Raw genomic sequence first — 14,939 nt, 5'->3', positions numbered from 1 at the left:
AGGATGTTCCCAGCATTGCTCCCTTTGGAACAAAGTAATTTTGCTGTGATTCTCTCCCACAGCTGGCACACCAAACACAACTATGATTTATGGAGAGTTTGTCTCAAAGCACCTGTTTCCACTCCTACACCACATTGCTATGACACTGAGATCAGCTCACCTGCACCTTACACTTGGGAGGGGAGGGAGTGGTTTGCTGCAGGGCAGGGGACACAGACACAGGAGGTGCTGCACATGCCTCTCACCAGATGCACTTTGCCACGGCAGGTGAAGCCATCTCCAACGCTGTGCCAGGAGCAGGAGCAGTTCCGAGTGCCTGGCCCCGTGTACTTGCAGAGCCCAAAGGGGCTGCAGCCTCCGTTGTTCTGCCAGGGAAAGCAAAAGGCCTCCATGGAGGGGCATCTCCAACAATCTGAACGGCCTGTGGGAGCTCCCACGTGGGATCTGCAAACCATTCTTCCTCCCCCCTCTTTAGTGCCTTAGAATAAACCTCACCCAAATCCCCGAGGGTTTTCCAGCACCAAACCCTCCCATGAAACAAGACTTTCTCACCTCAGTTTGGAACCCAGGGTGATGACAAACCCCATGATTCAGAAATGGCAGTGATGCTGTGAGCACAGGTTACTCTGAAGCTTTTGGGCACAGCCCACACAAAATGGGCAGAGAGGAAAAAGCCCACCTGCCTCCAACCCCATGTCACTGTTTCCACACTGAGGGAGTGCCAGGTGACCAACACACTCAAAGGTCATTGTGAGAGGCAATGGAAACCAGATACACAAGGAAGTCCCTCCAGTATGTGGAAAGGCAAGACAGGCAGCTCCAAACAACCAGGCTAATGCTGCTCTTGCTGTTAACTACTGGGAGAAAGGAACACCCCAAGGCTGTGGCCTTCACCTCTGGTAGCAGCAAAATGCAGACATACCTGTTCACACAGGTTGATGGGGTTGCACTGGCTCACACCATCCCCACTGTAACCAGGAAGACAGTTGCAGGCAACCTGGAGGGAGAACAGATCCTCAGTCTGAAACTTGGACTCAGTAAACAAAGCACACAAGGGCTGCACTGGATGGAAGGCATGTGGTGTAACACCCATTGCTGCATTCATGAATAACCACACTTGTGTCCACAACAAATAACCCGAGACTGCCTCCAGCCTCTGGCCAGCAAAGCCATCTGCTTTCATGGAAACAGCCATCTTTTCATGCTCTTCCCAGGCAACTTCTCTGTGTGGAAGGTAGCAGGCACAAATCAGGGTACTGCAAGGGGCAGGACTGTCTCTAAGAGAATTACAGAGCTGTGACAATCTCCATAATAATGTTATCCTGACATCCATCCTACGTACTCACCTTCTTTGGGCCTGTTTTGATGCACTCAGCGTTGGTGTGGCAGCCCCCATTGCTTTCAAGACAGAGATCAATTTCTGCAGTAAAACAATAAATTATATTAATAATAAATTATATAAATTATTGCGCAAGGCAGCTGGGAATTAGTGGTCCAAAGAGGTATTGGGAAAGCAACAGGGAGAACCTTTCCACTTTGGGAAACACCTTCCTGGGAAACTGTCTTGTGGTGACAAAGGAATAGGAAGCAACTGCAAGTTCTACTCCTGCCACATGTGGGGTCTCTGAACTGTGGTAAATGTGCCCACAGATAATTCCATGCCTGTCTGGGTGTACACTGAAGGATATGAGAGGGCTGGACTCTCCTCCAGCTCCACCTTCATCTCAGAGCACCGTTGTGTGAGCTTGCCCTCACCTGTCTCTGAGCCTCTCCATGACATGGATCAGAGCGAGAAACCTGTCAGGGCTCTTCTGGTTTGACACCAAAACACTAAGGCTTTCAGGCTGGAATCCCCCTAAGCAGGAGTGATGCCTCTCTGCTATCCCCAGAGCAGGCACTGAGCACTCACCCAGGCAGAGTGTCCCGTCCCCAGCGTAGCCATCCTTACAGACACAGGTCCTCTCTCCTGGGGACACTTTGGTGCACACAGCGTGCACAGAGCAGCCACCATGGTCCATAGTGCAGGGATCTATTTCTGGGACCACAAACAAGAGAAGCAGAATCAGCTCAGAGCACCTGGGAACGATCAACTGTGCCAGAATGATCATCCACCTTAACAAAAATCATGTCTTGTTAAAATCCCTTTGTTTCTTGATGAAAATGTTGGTCCTTTAGGGGCCTGGAGCCTCATCCAGACCTGAGAGTGGCCAGTTCAAGTAAGTAAGATGAGCTTAAATAACCTCCAAACTGGACTAATAAGTCTTTCCCTCACAGCATTTGCTCACTGAGGACTAATGGTTAGATGAGAAAAAAATATTTTCCTGAACAATGTAAATGTGTGGTTTTTTTTTCTTTTTTTCCCCTTCTCACTCACATTTCAACAAGGACAATACTGAAAAGATACTGAAATGTCTACCAGTGTTCTGACTGTTACAATTTTATCACTTGTTTTTTCCTGGTCTGTTTGCTTTTGACATAGACCAGGTTTGTAATGTAGCTCTGGAGTGGTATCCCAAATTTCTATCTCATTTTGGCACAACTGCTGCACTGCTTCTATCTGGTTTTGCCATGGTCAGCAAATAGAAGAATCACAAAGTTCTAGGGAGTTGAAACATCCATATTCCAGAGATTCATGGCCAAAACTGTTATATCTTTGCCACCATTGCTGTAATATCAGGACAAATACAACCCATTCATGTGCATCTCTCTCCACAGGCAATAGAAACTGCCCTCCTACACTTTCCTGCCTTTTTATCTGTCTCTCACAGGCTTTAACAACATCAAGAGCATCCTGTGTAAAGCTCTGGACTGGAAAACTTCTCTACCAAAGCACAGCAGAGCTCATGATGGATGACTGAGAGGAAAAGGATTTGACTGATCTTTGTTCTGGCAACATCACAGAATTTATTTCACCGTGTCTTCGGTGAATGTACCTGTGCAATGGGTCCCATTCCCTGTGTATCCAGCAGAGCAGAAGCACATAGGTAGGGAATCTGTGGAACTATTGAGGCAGCTGAAACAAGAAAGGGTTAAACAATCACTGATGGCACCTCCTGATTTGCTCAGCCAGTGGGAAACAAGTACAAGTCTGGCATGTGCAGAGCCCACAATGACCATAGGAGGAACATGCTGTGGATTTCTTTACAGCACCAAACACTCAAGTCATGCTGGCCAGGACCTGTCATCCAGGCCACCCACACATGCAGAAGGGACTTGGAATGAATTTATGCTCAGACAGACAAAATCCTTGGGGAAAATGGATGCAGCTCAGCACCAAAGAGAGTTCCCAGAATGGAACTAACTTTTAGTTCCATTTTAAATGAGTAGGCACCTTCTCCCACACCTCTGCAAAGGCCTAAACACAGAATCACCTCTGAGTAAAACACTCACAAACACACATGGATGACTCAGCCCTTTGTCTGCACTTACTTGGCCATTTGATGGCAGGTGTTATTGCATAGGTCAGTCTTGATTCCTGCAAGAGAAGACACAAATGTGACTTGGCATTTTCAGTTTAGCACTTGTTGGGGCCATTTCTGCCAGCTAGAGAAATGGGCCCTGCAAAAGGCCTCCACACTGCTAGGAATGAAACAAGGACTGAAGCCTCATTAATCCAGACATACAGAGCCATTTGGCTTTGGCCCTTTTAAAGCAAAAGATGAACTGTTTTCATGCTTTACATTTACACTAGATAGGACATCTCCACTCAATTTCTATTTCTAAATACCCCCAAAGCGTTTGACTTCGCTATAAAATAAGTCTTTGCATGCAAACCTTTAAAATGCCAAAGTATTTAGAAGTTCAGGTTTCTCTCCACCCAAATGCTAAACAAAATCCCAAGTCCATCTTCAGCGTGTTATTTTGACACACAATGACAGATTTATTGATAATGGCAGGATACAGCCTGAGCTCACCTAAATGAATAGATCTGTGAGCAGAAAAAGCAGCTCTGCAGACACACTGTGGCCCTTTTAAAATTCAAGTGAAGTCCTGCCACCCTTTTAGGCAAGTAACAGGAGTCATGGTCAACCCAATCTGGCTGAAAGCTTCCATCTCTCTCTCTCACAGGGCTCTTACTGTGGTGCCCCAGTCTCAGTGGAGAAGGAAGCAGGGGATGGGCTTTTCTCAATATGAGTTTCATCCAAAGATCTCAAGGGTTCATGTGCTGTTGGGGAAGTTAAACAACAAATGCAGCTTCTGTCTGGAAATGAGTGAGCACAGTCTGAAAAGCTTTCAGGAGGATGAAAATGAGACTGTGGTCACCTTGCTCAGCTAACACAGAATTCCTCTGGCAACTAAAGAGGATCACACAGATTTCTGTGCTAAAAAGATAGTGTTACACCACAGGCCCCTTCACACTCACGTACTCTCTTGGCAGGTGGGGCCCTTCCACCCTGGGAAGCAGTCACAGCTCCCGTCCCCTTGCAGTCCATCGTTACATATCCCGTTGTCACAGGCACATTCTGCAGGGGGAATACAAACACTCATCACTGTCAAACCAACCAGCTCTCACAAGCAGAGAGACCTGCTGCCCTTTTGCTGGCTGCTCTGTTCCTAATCCAACTCACCAAAGTGCCATAAAGAAAATGTCACAGGAGTATCAGCTCCTGTTCCCTCACTGCCAGGCCAAAAAGCCCAGGAATAGACCACTTGCTTCTACTTTCTGTAGAAAAACATCTTGGTTTTGGGTGGCAACAGGATGAGCAGCACAGCACAGCACATGCTTTGGTTTGAGGATGAAAAATGGGGCCACTCCTCTGGCTGGCCACAAGTGCTCGCTCACTCACTCACTCACTCACATTGTCCCACTCTTGTGGCCTGCCAGCCATTTGCCTGTCTCAGATCCTTTGGGATATCTCTCCCTTCCCACCACCCCTCCCAAGAGCTGAGATATGGCCACTTTTCTCCCTTTGCAAGCAGGACATTCGAGACAAGCTGCAGCAGCCATTGGTGTCACCTGATTTGCAGTCAGCTCCATATCGTCCCACTTCACACATTTCACAGGCAGTGCCGTGGAAACCCTCCAGGCACCGGCACTCTCCGCTGCCCTCCATGCCATCCTGGCATTCCCCGTTCCCGGAGCACCACTGGCCTGGCTTCCCTGGGCACATCTCGCACATGTGTCCGTAGTAGCCGGGGCAGCAGATGGACCTCTGGAAAACCAACAAGAACAAGCTGGGATGAGCCACCCTGTGCGGCACAGACGAGGTACAGCTTCACTGGGGAAGCTGCTCTATTGCTTTAACTACGTGATAGCCATAGTTCTGGCAACACATGAAAGAGCCAGGTGTGTGCACAGGTAGGATGGAATGAACACCCTAAATCAGGGTGTTCTGTGGCCCAGAGCTTCATGTAAAGGTCTGCATAGCCCTTGAGCAACACTGGTCCTTTGGTGAGTAACTCAGATGTTTAGTTCTGTGCCCCTCCAGCCTATTTCCTGCCTGTGTCTCTCTGCTGGGCAGAGAGAGGCTGATTTGATTCCAAAGCCTAAATTAACTGCTCTCTCTTCTCTCTGCATCTACCCAGGGAGGGAAGAAACCATGATGGGACCAAGTATAGATGAAAAGAAACATCATCTAATGAAGGGATGCAGAAGTGCCCAGTGCTGACTGAAGCTCTCTCTGTATGTCCAATTCCCTCTCTTCCTTCTCTTCAATCTCCCATTCCCACTAAACTTTCCCAAGAGATGCTGCAATACCTATAAGACCCCAAATTCATGCAAGTTTTTCTTTTGCCATTTCCTTTTCAAGTGTTTTATCCCAGACACACACTTTCACAAAACTGGTAGGGGTCGTCATTTAACATAAGGTGCAAGACCTTCTGCTCCTCCCTTTGATTCGGCTCCAATTAGTCATCAGTTATTCGGGAAGGCACATGCATAAGGAAAATACCATCATTCATGCCTCACTTCCTCAGGAAACCAGACTACAAACATTCAACTCCTTCTCTTCCTCTGCAGGACAAAACCCAGGGCAACAATACCAAAGCAGCAGATCACAATCCATCACTGTGGAGACATTCCTGCAGGTCTGTTTTTGCTCCAGTGCCCTCCATCTCCAGGATGGAGAGCGGATCCCAGACAGGCCCAGCCTCAGCTATGCCATGGCATGGACACAGCCAGGACTTCAGCACAGCCTGTACTTCCATAGCTGTACTGCTGATACCCATCTCACTTTTGTCAAAATGAATCAGAGGCAAATGTTTTTCTCACCAGAGAAACTTTTGCACAGGTGAAATGGCAGCCAAGTATCCCTGCATCCCCGGAGCGCAGCTCGCAGCGAGCCAGATTCTTGCTCCCTGGCAGCTCCTGAGGATATAATTAATACAGACACAAATACAATATTTAGGCAAACAATGTAGTTTTTAGTTCATATCTTGTTTTGTGTCCTACAGGAACAGCCCTAAACATTTGGACTATCCAGAGCGGAGACCAATGAGGCATCTCTGGATGTGAGGTCACCACACAGAGTCAATTCTGTCACCTGCCAAATCCTTGCTGCACATGTCAGTCTGAATAATGAGAAAAAAGAATTGGAAAATTCTGGGCATAGAGTAAAGTAATGAAGCCTAAGAAGCCAGATGTAGCTGTTATGCAATTCACAGTCAGCATGGAGATGAGATGCTTAGTTATTTTCCTCTCTGGAAATGTTTGTCACTCACAAACAAGCTACAGGCACAACCAGCCCATCTGTGTGAACAAACCAATGGTCCAGGCAGGGAAATTGCTGCTGGCACCTCTAAACTGACTTTCCTTGATGTGGAAAGAGTGAAAGATGAAAAAAAAAAAAGACATCTTTTCTTCTCTGCTAAGTGGGGAAACTAAAGGGCTCTTAAAGTTCTTTGTCCTAAAAAAGCTTTGTACAGAGCCTCGTGATCCATGCCCGTGTTTTTCCTCTGTAACCTTCCCTTGATTTCTGCTTTCCCTTACAAACCTTGGTAATGGATGAGCCACAGGGCACATTTTTTCAGGTATCAAGATATCATCCATAGAGCAATAAAAGGACATCAAAGCACTATCTGCAAATAGTCTGTGAACTGTCACATGAATCAAAGACTCACCACAAGAACTGATCCAGGAGGACACTTGATCCCCTTCTCACACTTGCCGCATCTTGACTAGGGCACAGAGAACAGGACAAGTCACATGTGTGCCCTCTACCCACATCACACCAAGACACTAACCCTGAATTACAGCACAAATGGTGCTGTACTGGCTGCTGGCTGGGACAAAGACAAAGATGTATTTAACTCCATGGCTCAAAACACCAAAAGAAGAGATCAAGTGCTACACCTTTCCTGAATCTCTGAGCTGGGTAGGGCTTTCTCAAGACCTGGAGTTCCTTCATGCAAGGCTGCAAATACTTTTTTTCTGATCTGTAGCAGGCAGACCTACCTCAGTCTGACCCTGAAATCTTCAGAGCCGCAAGGTTCATGCAAGCTGGACTTTGGCCATGACTCCTTGGCAGCCCAGACAGCATTTTCTAGGGCAGCTTGTGGCCATGGCATGCAAGAATTGGACTGGATTCTCCTTCCACAGCTGAGTATCTGGGAGTCCCTGCATCAGCCTGCACCAAGGCTGGAACACTGAGAGAGCCCCAGCAAGGGAACTGAATGTGATCTGCACAAGAGCTGCAGATCTGTTGCATTAGAAGTACAGAATCTGAGTCTAGGATGTGCCAAGTCTCCAGCATGTCCCATTTCACATGAGGTTCATCTGGGGTCAGACCACAAGCTACTGTCTCATCCATGAGGAGAGACAAGGCAGGTTGTCTGTTATCCATCAGTTTGGTTCAGCAGGTGGAGAAACCCTGAGAAATGGTGATCAGCTCCTTGGTCACCATTACCTTTTGTATGGTGGTGGTGTTGGCAGTGCAACGATTCTTCTGTATCTGGAGCACCTGCGACACCCCAACCAGCATTCCATTCTTGGTCTCAAGGAATTTTCCATCCAAAGGAATATTATTGACAAACTTCTGCAAAGCAGAAGAAAACAGCAAGAAGAAAACTCCTTTTGTATGGATTGCCTGGCAGCTGTCAGACAGTCACAGCAGTGAACTTGCAAAGGTGTGGAAAACAGAAATGGGTGTATCCAGCTCCAGCCTTAGGAAGTGATAGGTCAAGCCAGATCCTCAAGTGGCAGAACAGTCTGCCTCCCTTACCTGGGTGCTGTTCTGGTAAAACATTAGCCAGTAGGAGAGCCCCAACATGCTGTTCTTATGAACTCCACTTCTCAGATCTGTGGGCGAGAGCTTTTCTCCCAGTACAACATGGTACTGCACTGTTGCATTGTCCTAAATCCACAAAAATACAAATATTAGGACTATCTTGACTTCCTCCCTGCAATTCAGTCAGAGGTATGGCATAAGAAATGTTCCTAAGCATCTGTAACAGCTAATTAAGCCCACAGAACCTAGTAACTCTCTATCACAGGTGACTGGTCACACAATAATTCTCTTACTTGATGAAGCCCTAAATGTTTTCAGACCTTCCAGAAGTCTGAAAATTGTCACAGATGTGCTACAGCAAGCCAGGAAAGGGAATATATCGTGTCACCTATCCACATACTAATCTAATCAGCATTTGAGCCTTGATATTCTTTTCAGATCCCATTGCAACACCCCAGGACATGCTCTCATTTCCATGCCACATTTCTCCCAGCTTTTAGCATCAAATGTGTGTCTCCTCTCCACGGTGAAACAGTGTGTACATATTCAGGCTGCAAGCAGGCAGTGAACTTACCAACTGGGTCACATTGGCAGTGTGGCAGTACTCCTCAATGGAATTATTTCCAGGAACAAAAATGGTGTATTTTTCAGAGGACTCGATCTTCCCAGTGAGCTGGTATTGCTAAAAAATGTCCAAACAGTAACATTAGTTATTATTCTTATACTCACTAAAAACCAAACCACACATGAAACCAATTACAAAGGCAAGAGGAAATGCTTGAAAGTGGAATATAGAACTTCTGCTCAGTCACACACATCTGATTGCTTGCTCCTTGTCCTGGCTGACTTAAGTGTACCTTCTCAGCTATGAACAAGCCTTCCCTTCCCTCCAGGCTTCTCTGCCCTGTCAGGCATGAGAGCACCTGCAGTAGGCAGGTCATCTTCCACTATAATACATGCCAGTGATCTAGAGATCTAACTGTAATTACATACCTCTTTGGTTGCTCAAAAGAGCTTTCCTAGAAGATTCCTCATGAATGGTGGGAAACGGGTGATCTCCCTTTCCTCACCAGGCAGTCCAAATTTTGGTCCACCAGTAGAGGGTAAGGTGGGACTTTGCTCAAAAGACAGTTCTGACAGTGACAGCAGTGCTCACCTCAGCTGCTTACCTCTAGCAACTCCTTGAATGTGCTGAATGAGGCCACTGACTCAAGCTGTTCCTGCAGCCCAGGAGGACTTGGTGGGACATCTCCTGAAGGCGGCAACAAAACCTGGGGAAAAAGTGAGTTCATAAGCAGGGCTGGGCAAGGGACCCTGTGGGGAGTCACATCAGATTCCTGCCCTGCTTGCAAGAAAGGCAATTAGAAAAGGCCTCATTTTACACAATTCTGCAATAGCCTGGACACTTCTTCTGTCAGCCAAGAGAAGGGAACTCCCCTCCTGCTTGTCCTGGAGACAAATGTTTTAAACATTAAACAGTGCTGCACAGGAAACATCTGTCAGGACTTGTGATAACTTGATATATTTTTGCCTTTATATCCCTTCCTAACTGTCCAGACATGTATTCCTCCTTGGCCCCACTACAGAGGCTGCAACACAAACCTGCTGCTACAGCTGCAGTGTTTCCCAGTGTCGTACCTTACTGAGGACATGGATAATGCCGTTGCTGGCAGGGATGTCACTGACAACTATACTTGCATTCTGGATGGTTAATACCTGCAAAAGTACCAGAGGGAGAAGCAAAAAGGTTAGAAATTACCAAGTAAGTGCAAACCAGATATATTTTCTTTCAAGGTTGCACATGGTTAGTGTGGATACAGTTTTTGAAAGACATTTTTGTTTGAGGGCATCGCTGCCCCACCCAGGCTCCCCACTGGATATAGCAGCTCTTAAACAGTCAAATTTGAGATGGGTGCACAAGCCTTATGTAAGAAACCCTTACACTGCTCGTGGTGTTTATCTGCCATCTGGTCTGTGGGTTGAGAGTGGGTAATTCTGGCCCGTCGTACTTTTTGAGCTTTTCAGCAGTGAAGACACCTTCCAGAAAGTGGGCCCTGGAGGGAACAAAGGCAGGTAAAGAAAAGATTAAGGAACTGTTGGTAACAACAGGGAGATAAGACTGTACCACCCAACATTCACATCTCTCACATAAAGTAATTAAGCATGTGGAGAGAACAATGGAGGGAATTACTTGTTCTGATGCCATCTGTGTCAAAAATCTCTCTGAAAATACACAGAAATCTCTCTCTGAAAATACGTGAAATACATGAAAAAACGCCCATTTCCAATGGTTTGTGGTCTGTTATGTTTTAAATGCCTACTAAGTGCTTGGCCTGCTAGATATTTAAATTTCCTTCTATATTTATCTCAAGATAACTCCTTATTGGTCATGTGCAAGCAGAAATCCAGTTCATGGCTCTGTTACTGCTGTTTGGCAGAGTGAACGAAAAGCAGGAGGCTCCTCATACCTGACTAAAAATGGCAGCATGTAGGGGGTCAACCAGAAATCTTTCTCAGTGTCACTCAAGTTCTTGATAGCTGCCTCTGATGGCACCAGGACAGTGACATTGGTTCCTGCTGGGATGCTGAAGAGAGATTTCTGTTGTCCAAAGCACAAAAATGAACAAATAAGACACGCCACTGCTACATCTGTAGTGCAAAACACAACCAACAGCCATCCCACTCTCACAGTCGTATGAAAGGGATGTGTAGGAAGGTAGCATGTGCTCAGCAGCACAGCAGGCTCTCCTGGCTCTCCCAGGCATGATTGCCAAAGGAAAACCCGCTGCTTTAAGCCTTACTTTTGTGCTGCAGTTACCTTTTAAACCCATTCAGTCATAGCCATAAACCCCTTCTGAACCCTCAACATCACTCTTAGGGGAGGGATCAAGATTATTGCTGGCAAAAGCAGTGTATGGTGCAGGACAGGTGAGCTAAAGCTCAGTTAAAGGCCATCCATCATAGTGCATTTCCAGAGACTTGCTGCAGTCTGTGGAGTGTCTCTGCCATTCCCACACCAGAGACAGGGAAGCAGTAACAAGAAAAGGTGCAAACATACAGTCTAACTTCTCAAAGGATGTTCTTCTGAAAAATAGCATTACCATGCTACCCTTTCTTCTTTCCTTCTGAGCTGTTTTTTGATGGCCAGGAGTTACAGATGGTACAACCATGAAAATTCAGTGTAACACAGCCCCAGCTCCCTCCCGTGCTAGAAACAAGGCCCCCAAAACACACTTATGACCCTCACTGTACCACAAACTCCACAGCTTTCCTACATGCCTGCTCTATAACAATTTCTCCTTCACTGCTTTTTTGTTTTTCTCTAATGAAAAAGATAAATGGAGTTGCTGGTCCTCTAAGAGCAGCATTCACAGACTTCACCTCTACAGACCTTACCTGTGTGGGCATCCCTTGGCTGCTCTTACCTTAACCCAGCTGTAGAAACCCGCAAAGTGGGAATTCCTGGCCAACTCCTTCCAAAGAGAAACAACAGAAGAGTTACCCCTGCTGAGCACAGGGTGCAAGGCTGGGGGAAAGGAACCCTTTGTGATACCAAATCTGGCAATAATGATTTAGACATTCCTCTCACTTCACAACCAGCACAGGCACTGTGTATTGTGAGGAGAGATGGGCACTCCTAAATGCAAATTTCAGCCATTAAATCTATATTCCCAAATAAACTCTTTTCAATTCATCTGCAATTGCTCATGTTTACCAGGAACAAGGATTAAATCCACAGTGGCCTTTGATATTTCTAATGACAGAAAATGGGCCTGGCAAGCTCTGACTTGAAAAACCTAAACAACAAAGAAAAGATGACTTATTGCACAGGACAGGTGCACCCTGCACAGTGGTGAAGCAGCTTAGAAATTATTGCCAATTTTTTCACTGGCAAAAATTGGCCTTGGCATCAGTTCTGTCCCTGTGGCCTTGGAATACACTTGTGCTGTCAGGCTGGTGCCGGGAGAAGGAGTCAACTCAGGTAACAGCAAAAAGTAAAGTGAGAGCAGAGCCAGTTCTCTCCAGCCCCAAAAGGATCTCAGATATTTGCTTGTCACTCACTTTTAGAATGTCCCCGTAGCACGTCATGCCATCCCCCATGTAGCCTTCAGAGCAAACACAGGATCTCTCTCCACCACCAAGGGGCACACATGTAGCCTGGGAATACAGTGAAAGGGGAAATTAGAGAGCAAACACAGGTGGTGCAGTGTTACCCCAGTCTCAGAACTGAATTCTGGCCTTCCACAGCCTGGGCTAGAGCAGCACACACAGGCACCTTCCTCCTGTTCTCTGTATGGTGGCTCTGAATGTGCACCTCATGCTGCTAAGCCTACGTGATATCTTTGGTTGTGTGAACTCACAAAAATCAGAGGATCCACCTTCACAGCATCTTGGTGGCATGACAGTAAGGTGACATAACATAAAACCTTGCAATTCTCTCAATGCCATGGCTGCAAATCCTCTGTCAGGGAGCAGATGAACTCCCACTGCCGTGCCAGCCCTGAGACAGCTCTTTGGCTACTCACCAAGTCGTGGCAGCCGCCGTTGTCCATGAGGCAGGGGTTGATTGCATCACAGCTGTGGCCATCCCCAGCATAACCCCTCTTGCAGACACACTTGCTCTGCAAGAAAGAGACAATATCAATGTCCTCATTTGCTACCCAAAATGGGTCTAGGGCAGCAAAACTTAATTTATTTTCCCAAGTTTTCCTCCTGGTCCCTCAAGACCTGGAAATGTGGAGATATTTCCTTAGCAGAGCATCATCCTCTCTCACAGCATACCCACTGCCTGATTACTCAAGTGCATTGATCCCTTGCACTGTTTGCCATGGGGGTCTCTTGAAGACAATGGTTTCCACCTTTATTTCCAATTTTTCAGGCAATGACACAGACTTTGTGAATGGCAGAAAGAGGAAAGGAGTTAATTTCAAAGCCTGCTGCTTTCACATCTCACCTCACTAAAATCTGCTAAAGACTTGGTACCTATTTTCAGCACATTGTCCAAGACTCCCCTTGTTCAGTGGGAAGAAGCACCTTGAGAAGCAGCACCCTGGGAAGCCACCTCTCCTGTGTGCCTTCCTCCTGGACCAGCTCCCTCCACGGACTATCTGAACAGCTGCACATGCCTATCAGTGCTGTGGTCTGGGAACAGGGGACGCAGCAACTGATGCCTTAGACCAAGCTGGATTATGAAGCTTGGTCTCTTCCCTTTGCTGCATGAAACTCTCAGAGTCGAGCAGGATCCCCAAACACACCTGTGCATCTCACATGCCAGTGCACTGTGAGGCTGCAGCTGCCCCTGGAGCTTCTGGCAGCAGACAAACAGGCTCTGCTGCTGGCCAGCCCAGTTTTCACCTCTGGCAACCCCAGGCCATCTCAGAGCAGCTGAGGAAATGTTAAGTCCACCATCAGGCTGCCCAGCTTTGCCCATACCTGCCCAGGGCCGATGTAGATGCAGTCAGCATTGAGGTGGCAGTTCCCTCTGCTCTCCAGCATGCAGTTGTCTATGGCCACACACACCTTCCCATCCCCGGTCCAGCCCACGTTGCACTGGCAGGTGGCAGTGCCAGGGCCTGTACTGGTGCACAGGGCCTTCAGGAGAGGGGAGAGAGAAAGAGTTACACTCAGTAGAAGGGAGAGAGAGCAGTGAAAATACAGCAACAAATCTCCTTCGTCACACTGCGGAGAATTTCTGAATGACCAACTCTGGTTCCAGCACTAGGGATGGAAGTATCTTCTCCACAAAAGTCATAGAAAACTTCACAGTAAAGTGATTCTGGAAACATTTTGTGTTTTAAGAGAGGGAGACACTTGTGCATAGGTTCAGAACTCCCAGGGCATTCATTATCATCCTGTAAAGCTCTTCCATTATAGAAAAAGTATTTCCTAAAGAGGAGGACCACAATCTCCTGCCTGACATGTGGGATTAAATTAATGATGGAGAGCAGATCTCTCTCAGGAAAGACCTACTTTGTACCCAGTGGTACATCCTATTTCCTTCTACATGCCCAAATGTCTTCCTCCTGCTGAGGAGTCTAATTTGTGATGAGGTTTGACCATTTGGCAGTAATTGTCATCATAAAGCATCATGTTTTTTACTATGGATAATAATATAGTGTTGATGGCTACTGGAAATGTGAGTAGGAGCTCACAGTTAAGCTACAGCCTGAATACCACAACAGAGAAGTTAATACATGTTAGAAGAGCTTGAGGGGAATATCAATGCAAACCAAAAATTATTTGTACAGCTAATTTCTATAGCTGCCAAAATATCTGGTGCAAACCATCCAAACTCTCCTTGGAGCATCACATTTTGGCACCAATTCAAATGACTGACATCTTTGCAATGACCATGTTCAGGCACCTGCTATTCCACCTGATCTTACAGACAGGGAAATTTAGCACACAAAGTCTGTAACAGTCCCAGGAGTCCTGGATCCCTGCTCTGATTGACAGGAGCTGCTTCTCCACGTTTCACAGTCTGACCCCACTTACATTCTGTGAACAACCTCCCCGTTCTGGCTGACTGCACAGGTCGATGGGCTGGCAGGAAAACCCATCACCTTCGTATCCATCCATGCAGATGCACCTTAAAAGTATAAGCACAAAAGGGACACAGGTGGAGCAGTCCCTCTGAGAGCCAGCAGAGAGCACAAAGGCAGAATGAGCCTCTCAAGCAAGGAAGTGCCTGACTTGGTTTCTAGCAGGTTGGCTGAGTCACTCAAACAATCCTGTGAGACAGGCACACAGACACACACAGAGCCACGGGCTGGC

General features: G+C 46.9%; 1 protein-coding gene across 5 annotated transcripts in view; it reads right to left on the bottom strand.

The window, feature by feature from the left end:
• STAB1 (stabilin 1) overlaps nt 1-14,939 on the bottom strand; it is a 60,356-nt gene that overhangs the window by 12,174 nt on the left and 33,243 nt on the right. For all 5 annotated transcript variants that reach the window (XM_064667795.1, XM_064667794.1, XM_064667796.1 and 2 more), the window contains 22 exons: nt 14,661-14,754; nt 13,599-13,757; nt 12,692-12,787; nt 12,228-12,323; nt 11,591-11,638; nt 10,634-10,764; nt 10,108-10,219; nt 9,804-9,881; nt 9,335-9,436; nt 8,740-8,847; nt 8,160-8,291; nt 7,845-7,973; nt 7,060-7,116; nt 6,212-6,307; nt 4,958-5,153; nt 4,368-4,463; nt 3,430-3,475; nt 2,934-3,013; nt 1,910-2,035; nt 1,347-1,420; nt 923-997; nt 246-365 (listed from right to left, as the gene is read on the bottom strand). In XM_064667795.1, the coding sequence (XP_064523865.1) occupies nt 246-365; nt 923-997; nt 1,347-1,420; nt 1,910-2,035; nt 2,934-3,013; nt 3,430-3,475; nt 4,368-4,463; nt 4,958-5,153; nt 6,212-6,307; nt 7,060-7,116; nt 7,845-7,973; nt 8,160-8,291; nt 8,740-8,847; nt 9,335-9,436; nt 9,804-9,881; nt 10,108-10,219; nt 10,634-10,764; nt 11,591-11,638; nt 12,228-12,323; nt 12,692-12,787; nt 13,599-13,757; nt 14,661-14,754 (2,251 nt within the window). The remainder of the gene's footprint in view (nt 1-245; nt 366-922; nt 998-1,346; nt 1,421-1,909; nt 2,036-2,933; nt 3,014-3,429; nt 3,476-4,367; nt 4,464-4,957; nt 5,154-6,211; nt 6,308-7,059; nt 7,117-7,844; nt 7,974-8,159; nt 8,292-8,739; nt 8,848-9,334; nt 9,437-9,803; nt 9,882-10,107; nt 10,220-10,633; nt 10,765-11,590; nt 11,639-12,227; nt 12,324-12,691; nt 12,788-13,598; nt 13,758-14,660; nt 14,755-14,939) is intronic.

The sequence above is a fragment of the Pseudopipra pipra genome, chromosome 11 (assembly GCF_036250125.1).
Source record: "Pseudopipra pipra isolate bDixPip1 chromosome 11, bDixPip1.hap1, whole genome shotgun sequence".
Classification (NCBI taxonomy): domain Eukaryota; kingdom Metazoa; phylum Chordata; class Aves; order Passeriformes; family Pipridae; genus Pseudopipra; species Pseudopipra pipra.
This window is presented reverse-complemented; position numbering and strand designations above follow the sequence as displayed.